The 17387-nt window shown below is 42.9% G+C and overlaps 1 protein-coding gene across 2 annotated transcripts in view; it reads left to right on the top strand.

Moving 5' to 3' along the window:
* SLC4A8 (solute carrier family 4 member 8) overlaps nt 1-17121 on the top strand; it is a 90734-nt gene extending 73613 nt beyond the window's left edge. For both annotated transcript variants that reach the window (XM_050748715.1, XM_050748716.1), the window contains 3 exons: nt 5032-5123; nt 6841-6936; nt 8417-17121. In XM_050748715.1, the coding sequence (XP_050604672.1) occupies nt 5032-5123; nt 6841-6936; nt 8417-8429 (201 nt within the window). In that variant the 3' untranslated portion in view covers nt 8430-17121. The remainder of the gene's footprint in view (nt 1-5031; nt 5124-6840; nt 6937-8416) is intronic.
* Nucleotides 17122-17387: the final 266 nt, after the last annotated feature.

Genomic DNA, 17387 nt, shown 5'->3' on the forward strand with positions numbered 1-17387 from the left:
TGAGATGACACCACCTCACTCCAGCCTGGGCGACAGAGAGAGATCTTGTCTCAAAAGAAAAAAAAAAAAAAGGCTGGGTGTGGTGGCTCATGCCTGTAATCCCAGCACTTTGGGAGGTCAAGGCGGGCAGATCACCTGAGGTCAGGAGTTCGACACCTGGCCAACATGGTGAAACACTGTCTCTACTAAAAATACAAAAAAATTAGCCAAGCATGTTGGTGCATGCCTATAATCCCAGCTACTCAGGAGGCTGAGACAGGAGAATCACTTGAACCGGGGAGGCAGAGGCTGTAGTGAGCTGAGATCATGCCATTGCACTCCAGCCTAGATGAAAAAGCAAGACTTTGTCTCAAAAAAAAAAAAAAGATATGTGGAAATGTTTCTGACATTTTATGGGAAAAACATAGAGAACATAAAATGGAGCATACAGTAAGACTGTCAAAGAACCTCACTTTTACTAAAACATATACATATACACATACTGTACACACACACACGTGCATGTGTGCACCCCACACACACATGAAAAAGATGGGAAGAAAATACACCAAAATGTTTATTGTGGTTCTCTATGTCTCTCTAGGTGGTAAGATTATACATTTTTTTGATTAATTTCCTTCCTTCCTCTATATTTATTGAATCTTTACTCTGTTGTCACTGTTCCAGACCCACTAGTATACAGGACAGAGAGAGTCCCTGACCGACCCCATGGAGCTTACATTCTCATGGAGGTGACACTGTCAACAAGCAAACAAGTCTATATTTATTTTCTTGGTTATAGTGCTATAATTTATATACATACATATATAATTTTAGGTAGTGATATGTTTTAAGAAGGTAGGGAGTGAGAGAGTTACTTTATTTAGGATGATTAGAGATGACTCTTCTGAGGAGACATCTGAGTAGAGACCTGAATAAAGTAAGAAGCAAATTATGAGAATATCTGGGATTAAGAACATTCCAGGCCAGGGGTACAGAAAGTGCAAAGGTCTTGAAGGAGGGATGAGCTCGGTGTGCCTGAGGAACACCAAGAAAGCCAGTAAGACTGGAAGGGACAGAGTGGTAGCAGGGAGACCAGCTAGGAGGCTGGCAGCAGCTCAGGCAAAAGGGGAGGGTGGCTTATGCTAAGGTAGTGGTGATGAAAGTGACTGAATTGGGTACTTATTTTGAAGATAGAGCTGATGGGTTTTGTTAATGATAGTGGGCATGGGTGAAAGAGGAATCAAGTATGACTCTTAGATTTTTGGACCGAGCCATTGAATGAATGGTTGTACTATTTATTAAGATGGGGAAGACCAAGGAGAACAGCAGGTTTAGGAGGAAAATCAAGAGATCTGCTTTGGATGTTAAGTTCGAGGTGGCTGGTAGACATTATATTCCTTATTTTCCAAAATTCCTGACGTAAGCACATATTTGTTAACATGTGTTACTTTATAAAATTGTTTTAAAAGCTAAATGAAATAAAAGAAAAAGATGAAGACTTGACTCCAAAATTTCTCCATCTGATAGCCAACATTCATGTTCATTTCTTTATGTTGTTTTCCATTTTTTGACATAGTTTTCACATAACTATGATAATTATATAATTGTGAGTTCATATTTATATATATAGCACATATATATTCTGTTTTTTTCCCTCAACCTGATTTCATAAGACACTTTCATGTTTCTATTTGTCTGTATCATGATCATATTTTAAAAATGGATATATAATGTTCTATAGTATTATCTCATATTTAATTTAAATATTTTTCCTTTGTTAAAATTTTTAGTTGTTTTATATTACTTTAAACATCTTTGTACAGATAGTTTTTTTCTCTGTAATTATTTTCTTTAAATTAGCGGGATTGTTTTCTTTTTTTTTTTTTTTTTTTTTTGAGACGGAGTCTCGCTGTGTCTCCCAGGCTGGAGTGCAGTGGCGTGATCTCGGCTCACTGCAAGCTCCGCCTCCCGGGTTCACGCCATTCTCCCGCCTCAGCCTCCCAAGTAGCTGAGACTACAGGCGCCCGCCACGACGCCCGGCTAGTTTTTTGTATTTTTAGTAGAGACGGGGTTTCACCATGTTAGCCAGGATAGTCTCGATTTCCTGACCTCGTGATCCACCCGCCTCGGCCTCCCAAAGTGCTGGGATTACAGGCTTGAGCCACCGCGCCCGGCCAGCGGGATTGTTTTCTAAGAAAACATTTTATTATGGATTTCTAAAAAAAGTTATTTTAGGCTGGGCACGGTGGCTCACGCCTGTAATCTCAGTTATTTTGGGAGGCTGAGGCGGGCGGATCACAAGGTCAGGAGATCGAGACCTCGGTGAAACATGGTGAAACCCCATCTCTACTAAAAATAAAAAAATTAGCCGGGCGTGTTGGCGGGCGCCTGTAGTCCTGGCTACTCAGGAGGCTGAGTCAGGAGAATGGCGTGAACCCGGGAGGTGGAGCTTGCAGTGAGCCGAGATCGCGCCACTGTGCTCCAGCCTGGGCGACACAGCGAGACTCTGTCTCAAAAAATAAATAAATAAATAAATAAATAAGTTATTTTAGATTCAGGGCATGTGCAGGTTTGTTACATGGGTGTGTTGAGTTATGCTGAGCTTTGGGCCTCTAATGATCCTGTCGCCCAAAAGTGAATATAGTACCCGATAGGTAGTTTTCCAACCCTTCCCCTGCCTTCCCCCTTTTGCAATCCCCAGTGTTTTTTTGTTCCCATCTTTGTGTCCATGTGTACCCAATGTTTAGCTTCCACTTATAAATGAGAACATGCATTATTTGGTTTTTTGTTCCTGCATCAGTTCACTTAGGGTAATGGCCTCCAGCTGCATCCATGTTGCTGCAAAGGACATGGTTTTGTTCTCGTTATGGCTGCATAGTATTCCATGGTATATATGTACTACAGTTTCTTTACCAGTCCGCCATTGATGGGCACCTGGATTGATTCCATTTCTTTGCTATTGTTGATAGTGCTACAATAAATATATGAGTGCAGATGTCTTTTTGACAGAACAATTTCTTTTCCTTTGGGTATATACCAAGTAATGGGATTGTTGGGTCTAATGCTAGTTCTATTTTCAGTTCTTTGAGAAATCTCCAAACTGCTTTCAACAGGGGCTGAACTAATTTGCATTCCCACCAACAGTGTAGAAATGTTCCGTTTTCTCCACTACCATGCCAACATCTGTTATTTTTTGACTTTTTAATAATAGTCATTCTGACTGATGTGAGATGGAGTCTCTTTGTGGTTCTGATTTGCGTCTCTAATGATGCATGATGTTGACCATTTTTTAATCTGTTTGTTGGCCACTTATATGTCTTCTTTTAACCAAGAACACAATCCTAACTACAATAGCCACAAAGAAAATGAAATACCTAGGAATACACCTAATCAAAAACATGAAAGAGCTCTACAAGAACTACAAAACATTGCTGAAAGAAATCAGAGATGATTCTCTGAAAAAGAAGTCAGATTAGAGATGATTCTCTGAAAAAGAAATCATCTCTGTTTTCTTTCAGCAGTGTGTTTTTTGTTTGTTTGTTTGTTTGTTTTGAGACAGAGTCTTGCTCTGTTGCCAAGGCTGGAGGGCAATGGCGTGATTTCAGCTCACTACAACCTCCTGCTCCCAGGTTCAAGTGATTCTCCTCCCTCAGCCTCCTGAGTAGCTGGGATTACAGGTGCCTGCCATCACGCCTGGGCTAATTTTTGTATTTTTAGTAGAGACGAGGTTTTGCCATGTTGACCACGGTGGTCTCGAACTCCTGATCTCCAGTGATCTGCCTGCCTTGGCCTCCCAAAGTGTTTGGATTAAGGCATGAGCCACTGTGCCTGACCTTTTTTTTTTTTTTTTTTTTTTTTTTTTTTGAGATGGAGTCTCGCTCTGTCACCCAGGCTGGAGTGCAGTGGTGTCATCTCGGCTCACTGCAACCTCCGCCTCCCAGGTTCAAGCGACTCTCCTGCCTCAACCTCCCAAGTAGCTGGGACTACAGGCGCCCGCCACCACGCCCTACTAATTTTTGTATTTTTAGTAGAGACAGGGTTTCACTATATTGGCCAGGCTGGTCTTGAGCTCCTGACCTCGTGATCCACCCGCCTCAGCCTCCCAAAGTACTGGGATTCCAGATGTGAGCCACCGCACCCAGCCAGCCTGATCTCTTTCAGTAGTGTTTTATAGTTCTCTTAGTAGAGATCTTTTACCTTATGGATTATTATTATTATTTTATCATTTTTATTTTTGTTTTTGTTTTTTTGAGACGGAGTCTCGCTCTCTCACCCAGGCTAGAGTGCAGTGGCGTGATCTCGGCTCACTGCAACCTCCGCCTTCCGGGTTCACGCCATTCTCCTGCTTCAGCCTCCCGAGTAGCTGGGACTACAGGTGCCCACCACCACTCCTGGCTAATTTTTTATATTTTTAGTAGAGACGGGGTTTTACTGTGTTAGTCAGGATGGTCTCGATCTCCTGACCTCATGATCTGCCCACCTCGGCCTCCCAAAGTGCTGGGATTACAAGTATGAGCCACCATGCCCAGCCTACATTTTGGATTATTTTAAACCTACAAAGGTAGAAAGAAAAGACTTCTTATTGTTAATAATTTGTTTATTTGAATTAGAATCCAAAGAAGAGCCATATATTGCAATTGGTTGATATCTTTCTTAAATCTTTTTGGGGGTTCCCTTTCCATTTTTTTTAAAACTGGAGAAACAGGGTCTTTGACCTCTAGGGCTTCTCACCATTTATATTTTGCTAAATGCATCCCTTGGTGTCATTTAAAATGTTCTTCTGTCTGCTATATTGTAGTAAATTGGTCATTAGATCTAGAGGTTTACTCAGATTGACGTTTTCTTTTATTCTTTTTTGAATGCTATTCCACATGTATAAATATCTGGTTGTCTCTCATTTTGTGGTAACTCAAATCTATGAAAGAACCTAATCATATTATTTATAATAAATGTGCAATGAAATTAGGTAGAAATTGTGGTAGAAGAATGGTCTGGTGAACTTTTGGTCTTACTTGGTCCGAGATGTAATAATGTTTATTTTTCTTCCAGGAGGCCGAGAAAATGTTAGAGATTGGGGGAGACAAGTTCCCCTTAGAGAGCAGGAAGTTACTAAGTAGTCCTGGAAAGAGTGTCAGTTGCAGGTAAAACTTCCAAACACCAAGGAGTTTACTTTTTGGGTTATTCTCTAAGTGTTCTGGCTTTGTGGTGGTGGTGGTGTCACACATGCAGCTGCTAGCATAAAGAGCTAAATATTCAGCTTCCCAGTTCCATCCTGTGAAAATACCTTTTCCATCTCATTGTTTATTGAATACCTGCTATGTACCAGGCACTATATCAGGTTATGGGAATCACAAGGAGAAGAGAGGTAAGAAAGTCAATGTACTGAGTGCCTCCTTTGTGCTGGGATTGTGCTGGAGGGTTTACTTATGTGTTGTCAGTTAACCTGTACTCATATGAATATCACTATCCACATTTGTATAAGTGAAGAAACTAAGTCTTGGGTTCTAGGCAGTTTATCCAATGTTACAATGTTGCTGAATAGAAAGATTAGGATTCAAATCCTGGTCTGTCTTCTATTCCTCAAACCAGTGCTCCTTCTGCCTTTCCTTGCCATCTTCCAAAGATGAAAAGGACGTGGTCTTTATTTCCAGAGAGTTCTCAGCCTAGTAGGCATGAAATTCCAATGCTTGGGCAAGCTTTTGGGGATAGGCAGAAATAGTCAATGTTAGCCTGGCTTGTGGCATCTGTAGTTCTGGGAGCAAGGGGGAATTGAACTGGGATCATGAAAATTACTTACTTCTCCCAATGATTTTAGCTCCTTTCTCTGTCAAACCTATTGCTCACCACAAATGACAGGAAACTAAATTGGTCCATTCATGGTTTTACTCCTGGCGTCTTGTTTCTGAATTGGAAGAGATACACATAGCACTGTGTACCTATAGGTACCATAGGCTGAAAAACCTAGAGGTCAAGAGGGAGCAGAGAAGGAAGAGAGCAGGATATCTGGGTCATTGAGATTCTGAAGAATTTATTGCTGAATCATTGAGTTGGTTGTGGTTTATACGGTGGGGGAAATTAGGACACTCTTTTTCTTAATAATAGTCTTGGTTCTTAATAAACTTTCTACACGTTGTTGTGGAAGGAGCTGTGAGCTTGATTTATCTGGGGGCAAAGTAGGAACAATGTTTCCCCTTTAACAGGATGCTGCCTCCTCTCTTGGCATTTTAAAAGGAGATAATCTGGCTTGCAGAAAACATCAAACTATTCTGTTTCTAGGAAATCAAGGGCTGGGTTCAAGGTCTTGATTCTCTACTTGCTGTTGTTTGACCTTGGATAGTCACTTAGCTCTGAGAGGTTTCATTTCTGCATCTTCAAAATGAGGATGTTAATAATCTCTGTTGCTATGATAGTTAAGATATTAGGAAAGTCCTTTGTGAACTATGAACAGAAGAGATTTGACTGTGTAAATGACATGAATGAAAAGTGCCTGGCATACAGCTAGTGCTCAGTAAGTGGTAGTTCCTGATGCTACACTGTTGATAGCATAGCGTTGTCAGCAGCATCTCCAGTGAGGCCCTTTGGAGAAGTGCACAGTTGTGGGGGCAGGACTGGCTGCCATGTGACACACCAGCCCAGCTTTCAGCACCATCTCATGGGCCACCTTGCCTCTTCCCATTCTGACCTCAGTGGCTGCAGAAGAAAGATCAGACTTTATCTTGTCCCAGAGTTCCTGAGAGCTGTTAGCTGGGTGGTCTCAAACCTCATCTTTTCCCTTCTGGTGGGGCAGTGATCATTATAGACTGTGATACGTATTTTATTTGTATGTCTGACAGTCACTGTCCTAATCGCTGATTTCAGATGTGACCCCTCTGAGATTAATATATCTGATGAAATGCCTAAAACTACAGTCTGGAAAGCTCTCAGTATGAATTCTGGAAATGCAAAGGAAAAGAGGTAAAGCGAACTGTAACATCTGATTTTTATTTATTTCTGGCTTTTGACAATGGCAATATTGAAGGTAAAATGTGTTTTAGTTGTAAAATGGAATTTGTGTAATAAATGGCACTTCCAGGAATGGCTGCTAACTGCATAAGAATAGCTATAAACCTTTAAAAAGTAAGAATGTTTTCTAAATATTTGGTCAGGGTGTTTTAAGCAGCCCGTTTACACAGGTTCAAGGTCTGAATGGGATTATTTTGGCATATAAATTTGCTTTGCCTGTTTATTTCCTTTAATCCTCTTTCTAGTTCTCATTTCAGAATCTAAAGGGCATGTCTCTGGTTACTGCAACCACACTAGGTAGAAAATTGCTAAAATATTCAGATAGTGTTGATAGTACTGATACATTCTTTAACGTGTTTAACTTGTTACATAATGAGGACTAACAACAAGTAAAGATTTTTGAAATACTAAATTGTAACTGTTTTTTTTTTTTCTTTTTTTTCTTTTTTTGTTTTTTTGAGACAGTCACTCTCTGTCTCCCAGGCTGGAGTGCAATGGCACAATCTCAGCTCACTGTAATCTCTGCCATCCGGGCTCAAGCAATCCTTCTGCCGCAGCCTCCCAAGTAGCTGGGAGTACAGATGCATGCCACCCCTGCCGGCTAATTTTTTTATTTTTATAGAGACGACGATTTACTGTGTTGCCCAGGCTGGTCTGGAACTCCTGGACTCAAGCGATCCTCCTACCTTGGCCTCCCAAAGTGCTGGGATTACAGGCATGGGCCAGTGCACCGGGCCGTAACTGTTTTTCTGTTTTGAAACCAAATTCTGTATATCATTTGCTAATACCATAGATCAACCTTAATTAGGTTAATGAAGAAAATGGAAGAACTTGAGGCATTTTTGCCTGCACTGAGGTAGGCTATATGCCCAAATTTATTGAATAGTTTAGTCCAAATACCATTTAAATATAAGTAAATAACTGAAGACAAAATCTGAGGCCTTCTTAAAGTCAACTTTTCTAGTTAAAAAAAGTAAATAAATAAGCTGGGAATCAGGAGACCTGGTCCTTTGATTAATTCCATGTATAACTTGACAGACCACTGTTTCTGGCGTTCAGTTTACTCAGCAATGGAGATAACAATAACTCACTGCCCCACTCCTGAGGCTACTCTGAGGAGAAATTAAAGTGCTCTGAAAAGTCACAGCCACCAGTGGGTGGTAGTGGTGATTTGTGTCTTCATCGAATGGGTTAAAATGAATCTCTGCTGAATGTGAGTGAAATATAGAATCTTGTTTCCTTCGGAGGAAAATCCAGGCAGCTGCTGAAATGTATAACGCACATGGTTATTTTTAGTTGAGAACTAGTCTACTTGTAAATGAACTTAAAATATAGCCAGATCCAAATTGTGGTGACATCTTCAAAGTATTGTGTTAAAAGGAGGAATGAATCATATGTTCCCTTTTTGTCTAATTGTAACACTTTTATTCAGTCTCTTCAACTAAGAGTCTTTGCTGGGATGGAAGATTTGGGCCGTGTGGTGCCTCAGGGAAGTTCTGGTTACAGAGAAAATGGCGAGTCTCTCAGAGAAGAAGCAAGACCAAGTCTGGCCCTGTCCTTGGTCATCTCAAAGCCATGCCGAAGCATTCAGTTATTTTTGGTGTGCATTGGAGGGCATCCAGCTATCCCCATACCAGCAGCCAGTCACCAGATATGAATGTGGAAGCAGAAGACCACCTCCTGTTGGTTCTTCTCCTCTTCTTCCTTCTTTTTCACTTTAGAACAGCCACCATTGAAGACCTAGCTTCCCATTTTCCAGACATTTTCTCTGAAATTCTCTGCTGGCCTGCCAAGCCATACGGATTCATTCTGCCGCTGAGGAGTCCTTCAGTGAGGTCCCTCTTCCTAAAGGATGGAGTGCGGAGTAGGAGGGGAACAGAGAGGAAATCCTCTCTGGCTCTCCAGTGCTTTTAGTGCCTGCAGGCTCCTAGGCAGCCCTGGGCCTTGGTTTGATTACCTCCCCTGGGGGATGCTGGTCAGACCCAGAGATTGTCAGGAGGTCAGCTACCAGGAAGATCCGTGATCTGGGCATTGGCAGTGCCTGCCACCACAGCCAGAAGATGCCTCTGACTTGGGTGCATCTCCATCACTCCCTAGCAGCAGCCTGCATAACTGGCAAGAACCTTGGATGATACAAGGGCCAAGAAGGGACATTTGAATTGTGTCGCTTAGATAGGAAAAGGATCCCCGGAAAATCAACAATAAGTGAGGATGAGCAACTTCTCTTGGTTTTCATTGAGGATAGAGTAAGAGATTGAGCTTAGATTGCAATAGAAGGAATTAGTTTAGATACCAGGAAGGACTTCCTAGCCTGAAGATTTGTCATAGTGTCTGCTTTCTAGATATCTGGGAAAGATTTGATAATAGTTGTTTGTGAATAGAAAGGAGGATATGGTGTTTTTATTGGCCATTTTGCGGGACTCTTCGACTTCTTGCTGCTGTTTCTTGAGGATACATTCCAATTCCATCCTGGTGAGATCCAAGTGCTTACGTACTGTCTCCTTAACTGCCTTAGTAGTGAACGATCATCAGTTCAATGGACCAAAATCACCTTCAGCCATGTGGTTTCTTCATCATCATGGATTTCTTTTGGTTGACAAACATTCTGGCTCTCAGATGCAAAAAGTCACACTGGGAAATGAACTGTAAGTGGTGAAATTAGTTTTGATATTTAATTTAAAACTACATTCATGGTTTTTCTCTTCTCTTCTATGTTGCAATGAATGTAAAGTATTTGGGATCCAGTGCTTATAAATCTTTCCCTCCTTTGTGCACAGAATGTAATGAGCAAGCCCATCAGCACCCAGAGAATTCTATCATGTTAGTTTTCCATCCTGGAAAATCTTTGTACAGTGGGAAGTTCCCCAGTGTGTTTTTCTTTCTTAGGTGAAGGGTTGGCTATATCACTTTATTGAATTTTGCATTCCTTAGACTTTTAAAATATACTAATGTATTCTAGTCTTACTCTAAAGACCTTTGATGTTAAAGGAATCCTTCATTTATTTCATATTCCCTATCTCCTAGGGCCACAATTATTTTAATACAGAGATGATTTTCAAAATATTTAACAACTGGTACAGTACAGATGCCAACCACTCAGAAGGGATGCCTGCTGTAAACAAGCAGTATGTATGGTTGTACCAATGCCTATTGGCTGAACATTATGCTACTTTCAGATATTAAAATGATGTTCCTTTGAATCGTGGGTATTGTTCCTGGTTTGTCTCATTTCTATCACAAGGCTGTTTTGGAAACAGCCTTAGCTTCCTTTCATATATATATGGTGCAGACAGGAGGATAGGTCATGCTTCTTTGAACCTATATGGGCATTAAAATCTTCATGAGCCAAAGCTTCACATTTTATCACTTTAGGATAGCTGTAGTAATTGTACTCATTTACCTACCTAATTGGGAAGAATTAAAAGGCAGCCTGTCAGGAGGATAAGCTTTCTCGCAGACTTTTCCCTTGTCCCTCTCTGGCTGCTTCCTTAAGCTTGCCTCTTTTTCATCCTCATTGTTCCCTGAGAACATCTCCCCTTTCTTGTCCTATCTTGACCCTCCCATCTTTTCCTGCCACCTCTGTGTGGGAGGTTGATGACCATTTCACCTCTTTCCCTAGCCTCAGCACAGCTGTTAGGAGTGTATCAAAACTGGGTGAGAGTATCACTCAGAAAAATGCTTCTCCTAACACACTGTTGCCTTGTGCTGCCTTTACTGCTTGAGGGGAGGAGCCTTCTTTAACTCTGTGTAGTATGGGTATAGGACCACCTGTGCACTTTAGGGTACTTCTCGAGCTAGACCCTCCCAGATCACTGCGCCTTAGGAATGTTAGCTACTTTAAAAAAATATGATTTGGTGTGTTGTTGGGGCGAACTCGATGGGGGATTGTGCGTGAAGATGGGAAGGGATTTGGGTGGTTTTGCCATGAGGTGATGGTTGGGGTTGGGCGAATGGGTTGGATGATCCTGGCTCTGTGGGTGTGGTGCTCAGTTGTCTCCGTACAGTTGCAGTTCACCTTTGTGCATGGTGGTTACCAGTCACTCTCGGGATTGTAGGTCCCAGCAGTGGTTCCAGCAGCCTGCACAGCAAGTGTGAGGACAGCTGGAGGAGGGTCTGATATCCCTGCAAGTGATGCAGAATAAAACTTCCTGGCCGGGCGCAATGGCTCACGCCTGTACTCCCAGCACTTTGGGAGGCCGAGGCAGGCAGATCACAAGGTCAGGAGATCGAGACCATCCTGGCTAACACAGTGAAACCTGTCTCTACTAAAAATACAAAAAAATTAGCCGGGTGCGGTGGCGAGCGCCTGTAGTCCCAGCTACTCAGGAGGCTGAGGCAGGAGAATGGTGTGAACCTGGGAGGCAGAGCTTGCAGTGAGCCGAGATCACACCACTGCTCTCCAGCCTGGGCGACAGAGCAAGGCTCGTCTCAAAAAAAAAAAAAAAAAAAAAAAAAAAATACCCAGTAGGAGGTATCCCTTGATGGCTCTCAAATGCATGAATGATATATCAGTTTGAAGTTTCTCCAAGTTTCCATCAAGGATCTTGAATTTTTTCTCAATTATGCTTGCTAATGTGTCAAAGGCCAAGTACACTGCATCAAACTTGCCATCTATAGGATGCTAAAATTCTTTGATCAATCCAGTGTTTCAGCCAGTTCACTACTGACATCAGACTCAACTTTGTCCCCTCTCTTTCTTTTCATCAAGAGGTTTTAAGGGTAACCTCTTGAGTTGGAACTGTCTTGGAAGTGTGGCCCTCCTCTTGTGTGGCTAGAGAAAGAGATGGCACCAGGATCTCTTATGGCAAGTGCTCAAGGGGCATGGTTGGTTTTGTCTAGTCTGGTCTTTTTGGACGTGGTGATTTCCTGTCATCCTCGTGGTCTGACATTGTTTCTTACAGGATACTGGTTGTGGCCTTTGACTCATTAGCTGATTGTTGAATCTCTTTGTGAGGTTCGATTTTTTTTTTTTTAAATCCATGGGTCCCTATGGACTGTCACCTGTTGCAGATGGTGGTGATTCTTTTCTTTTTTTTTGGTCTCCAAGAGTTGCCTAGATGATTTCATGGGTCACTCCACATGATTGCAGGATTTCCCATTGCTCATCTGTGAATGTTGATTGGCCAACCTGTCTGACCTTTCAGCAGATGCATCCTTGAGCTTAGTTTCAGGAATTCCTCCTGGAATTGGTTTTCCTTGGTGGTAATTTCTCGTGGTGGAGCTTGTTTCCGAGGCATGGTACAGTGCTGCAGAGGCAAGGCAAGGCTGTTGTGGTGATTTTCACAGCATCTGGATGGCAAATTGCCTTCACAGAGGGAAACCACACAGGACTGATGGCTTTCTCAAGGGATCTCCAAGCATTTCTGAATTTGGGGATTTCATTAGTTACTCCTGGAATCAAAATGAGTGCAGAGTCGTACTTTTTTTTTTTTTTTTTTTTTTTTTTTTTTTTTTTTGAGACAAAGTCTCACTCTGTCGCCCAGGCTGGAGTGCAGTGGTGCAATCTCATCTCATTGCAACCTCTGCCTCCTGGGTTCAAGTGATTCTCCTGCCTCAGCCTCCCGAGTAGCTAGGATTATAGGCATGCACCACCATGCCCAGCTAATTTTTGTATTTTAATAGAGACGAGGTTTCACCATGTTGGCCAGGCTGGTCTGAAACTCCTGGCCTCAGGTGATCCACCCTCCTCGGCCTCCCAAAGTGCTGGGATTACAGGCGTGAGCCACCGCACCTGGCCTCGAAATCTTTAAGGAAGTTATTTATCGTCACAAGTGTTGTCATCTGTTATTCATGGGCCACTAGATGAACCTGAACATTAGTGGTTGTCCAGATCCTCCAACTTTTTCAGACAGTATTCCAATCAGGGTTTTATGACACCAGGGTATCCCAACTTTTTTGCAACATAGGCAGAAACACCAAGCTGTAGGTAACTGATGTGTATGTCACTGATCCCTGCAGGAGCTTTGAATGTATTAAATCTGTTTTCAGCAGTCCTTGCATAGGTGTTATCTCTCGAATCTCTGTAAAGAGCAGTAAGAGTATGTAACGTTGCATGATATAATCCAAGCCTGTGAGCTGTATTATCTGGGATTGTTGGAATTTTGCGTGTGTCTGTTCCATATCCCGCTAGTAACCAGCTTACATACCTTCCATCAGGTTGGTTTAGATGATCATCAACAGGTTGCCGTAGTGATGGTATGATGCTGGATGCAATCATTGTGCACATTGTTAATTTGGTATGGTGGTGCCACACATTATCACTGTACAGTATTAACAAGGCTGGAGTATGGCCCTCTGCTGTAGGGGTTGCGGCATGTGTGACTTGCACTGGAATAAGTAGGAGGCTTTCCCCAAAGGATATGGAGACTGATGTGTGCTCCATATCTTGAGGGGACCTGTCTTGGTTTCCTTTGGCAGGGTCTGTTAATTACTTTTGGAGGCCATGCCAACCCTTTTAAGCCATTCAATTTTTCTCAAACAATAGCCAGCCTTATTTCTGTTTCATCTCTGTGGTAGGAACCATTCCCTACTCTTACTCCCTCCTCTTGTCCAACTTCCACCAAACACTCAACCCGAGTCCTGGCTGCTTTCTTGCTTTGGTCTGTGGCTGGTGCCTATGGGGAAAGAGTCAGGGTGGGCAGTGTTTGGGGTAGGAAATGAGTAGAGGTGAAGCAGCAGCAGTGTGTGTGTGTGTGTGCGCGCGCGCACATGTGCATTTGCATGTGTGTGTGTTGACAGATGAGAGTGTAGCAATAAGATTTCATTGTTACTACTAGTCTTTGTGTACCTAGCTGGAGGGACATTAACAAAATATGGCCATTCTCCCATCTCGGGGGTTCCCATCTCAGACTTCTCTGATAAGAGTAGTTTGAGAACAAATACAGATTCGTCTATGGAAAAAGATGTTTAAACTCAGTGTGAAGGAGAAAAATGTAGGAGTGGAAAGCAAGGCAGGTAGTTAGGTGATTTCCATGCCCACATTTGCTTGGGCCAGGGAAGTGGTGCACCTCTTTTATGACAATGGGAGATTTCAGAAACAGTTTGAGTGTTGGCAGGCCAATGCCTGATAGGCTTGTGGTATAGAGGTAGGAAGGGAGGGAGGCCAGAGATTTGAGAAAGTGATGGTAAGTGGGATCTTAGCTCTAAATGAAAAGAACTGGACTTACTAAGTGGGTGGATTACTTGCTAGCCATAACTTTCAGGGAAGAGTAGGTCTGGAGAGAAGGTGAAGACCAGCAGAAACATACTGTGAAATTGCCAAATATGTTTGGTTGCAGAAAACACAGCCTGGCTCTTTGTGGCTACGTGACACTTCCAACTCCTGAAGACAGGATTGCCAAGAGATGTGTTCTTTCCACATACAGCTTCTGTCCCCATCTCTTTATGTGTAGAGACCTGGATTTGGGGTAGTGGGGTGGTGAACCATATATTTCCAAAAGATGGTGTGAAGAGTCACTGTTCCTCTTTGTCTGGGATGTGATTGGCTTTTGTTTTTTGATTTTTTTTTTTAATTTGTTTTTTTGCTTTTTTTGAGAAGGAGGCTTGCTCTGTCGCTAGGCTGGAGTGCAATGGTGCGATCTCAACTCACTGCAACCTCTGCCTCCTGACTTCAAGAGATTCTCCTGCCTCAGCCTCCCGAGTAGCTGGGACTACAGGTGTGCACCACCATGCCCAGCTAATTTTTATATTTTTGGTAGAGACAGGGTTTCACCAGGTTGGACAGATGGTTTCGATCTCTTGACCTCATGATCCACCCGCCTCGGCCTCCCAAAGTGCTGGGATTACAGGCGTGAGCCACTGCGCCTGGCCAGTGATTGGCTTTTAAATTAATCGTAAATGTTTGATAAAATTCTGGTATATGCTAAGTCCCAGGCTTGGTTGATATCTCAGACTATGATAGCTGTGACCTTCAAGAAGTCTCTGGCGGCCGGGCGCGGTGGCCCAAGCCTGTAATCCCAGCACTTTGGGAGGCCGAGACGGGCGGATCACAAGATCAGGAGATCGAGACCATCCTGGCTAACACGGTGAAACCCCGTCTCTACTAAAAAAATACAAAAAAACTAGCTGGGCGAGGTGGCGGGCGCCTGTAGTCCCAGCTACCCGGGAGGCTGAGGCAGGAGAATGGCATAAACCCGGGAGGCGGAGCTTGCAGTGAGCTGAGATCCGGCCACTGCACTCCAGCCTGGGCGACAGAGCGAGACTCTGTCTCAGAGAAAAAAAAAAAAAAAAAAAAAGAAGTCTCTGGCTTGGGGAACCTGTAGTTTCTGGTTGTACAAAAAAGATAGTTCTTAGTCCTGCTTTATTTTCTACCCACTCAACTCTCCAGACTTCCCCCTTAGTAAAGGAATTCGTAATTCTCCCTGCATCTTCTCTATTGATTTCAATGTCCAAGTTCTGAATCTCTAGTTTTCCTGAAACACAGGAGCAGGCTTGGCCCCAGAGCCCCTGGCTTTTTCTACGAGCATCAGAAATGCTATCACTATATTCTCTCTGTCGCTTTATCAGCTTTTCTAACTTTATTTTGTAAGGGAGTTAGCACCTGCTTCCAGGACTTTAAACAGTTGTTTTTGCCAGTTTGTTCCCGGATTTTCCTTGAACTTCTCAGGTTTCCAAGCCACATCCTAGCAGGGCATCCAGGAATCTTTCACTGAACTTCAGCCTTTTTGACTTTCTTCTGGTCATAGGTGTTAGGCCTCCCATTAGGTAGAAGAAGTCCTTTAAGCAGACCCGAAATGGCCAAATGAGACATCATCCAAGTTCCTCCCTCCTTCACTGTCTCAGCTTTTTCAATCACCCCTTTCTCCTCTCTGTTCTGCCTTTTCCTCAGTCTGTCAAGTTCTTTGGAGGAAAGAATTTCTTGGTCAGAGGTCCTAAAACCACCACCAGCTGGGGGTGGTGAGAATGGTGAGGAGTTGGACAGTCCCAGGGCTTTTTTGAAAGGGGACTTTATGGTTATTTCCCCTTTTTAGGGTGAGGGACTAAGAATTCTCAAGCCTTCAGTTTCATCCGTATTTCAGTTTAAGCAGAAGAGCACATTTCAAAGCCAAATAGAAATGATTTTCTACTAAGCCTATCCTTTATGATTCTTGGTTCCCTTGGTCTCTTAATATTAATTATAGAGAATGGGCAGTTGAGTCAGTTAACATCTTTTCATCAGAAAGAAGGGTAATATTCATAACCAAAAGAGATGTAAAGGAACTATATTACTGCTTGAAGTGTGAAAAGAGGAAAAGGAGTGTTATGTGAACCTTTTCAATAAGTAAATTCAGAAAATGGAATGATTCATCCATAGGCATAATTCTTTTAGCAGATTCTGTGCTCAAAGGGAAGGGAATGGTTTCTGATCCTTCTGAAGAGAAAAGGAAGAGCATTTTTCTTAAACCTAACCCAGTTTCAGCATTGGAGAATACAGAACTTTTTCTTCTAGCTGATGGCATTAATATTTCTTGAGAGAGAGAACCCACCCACGGCACTTTTCTGAGCCCAGCAGAAATCAGCGGAGCTTGGGCTTCGCTTAGCAGGTTTGCAATTGACTTCAACATGCAGGCTTTTCACATGTGCAATAATGCTGGAAACAGAAGCACCAACCTGATTGTGCAATTACTCCTGTAGAAGAGGCCAAAATCCTCCTCCTCTTTCCTTTCCCCCTATATTCACTCCTCCAGGATCATAAAGCCTCCCTCTTGTTTATCTGTGTCTGTCTGTCTGATTGGTTAGATTTGGCTGCCCTTCCAAGCTCATGGTGTCAGATGGAGAACAGCAACCTTCCCTCGGAAGGGGATAACTCGAGGTGCTGGTACATTTCCCTTGTTTTCTATGTTCTTCTTTCTAGTGGGTCTTATGTAGAGATAGAGATATTTTTGTTTTAGAGATTCCAAAGTATATATTTTTAGTGTAAGAAATGTACCCTCTCCACACTCCATGATGTAAATAGAACCAGGAATAAATGTGTCATTGTGATAATCCCATAGCAATTTGTGGTAAGAACAAGACCCCTTTCCCTCACCACCAAGTCTCATGGTCTGTGTCTGTGAACCAGGGCAGGTAATTGTGACACCGCATCTCATAGACCTCTGCCTGCCCAGATTTTTGTGTGCTCACCTCAATGGGTGAAAAATAAAGTCTGTATAAACTGTTTGCACCTGTGGTGTTCTTTGAGTCCAAATGAAGGGGCTGAGCCAATGCTGACCAATTTCAGAGCTTGTGAATGAGAGAGTGAAGATGGGGGAAGAAAGGCGTGGTGACTGCTGAGAGTGCCCTAGGAGGGATGTGTGCATCTCCCTGTGCAGAGCGTGAAGGAGGCTGTCAGGGCCTCTCTCATGGGATGGCTAAGCTTATGTTGGGGGAGCAGCACAGCCTGAAAAGAAAGCTCATTCTGAAGATACAACAGGCTGATGAGAGTA

This window comes from Macaca thibetana, chromosome 11, assembly GCF_024542745.1.
Source record: "Macaca thibetana thibetana isolate TM-01 chromosome 11, ASM2454274v1, whole genome shotgun sequence".
Lineage (NCBI taxonomy): Eukaryota > Metazoa > Chordata > Mammalia > Primates > Cercopithecidae > Macaca > Macaca thibetana.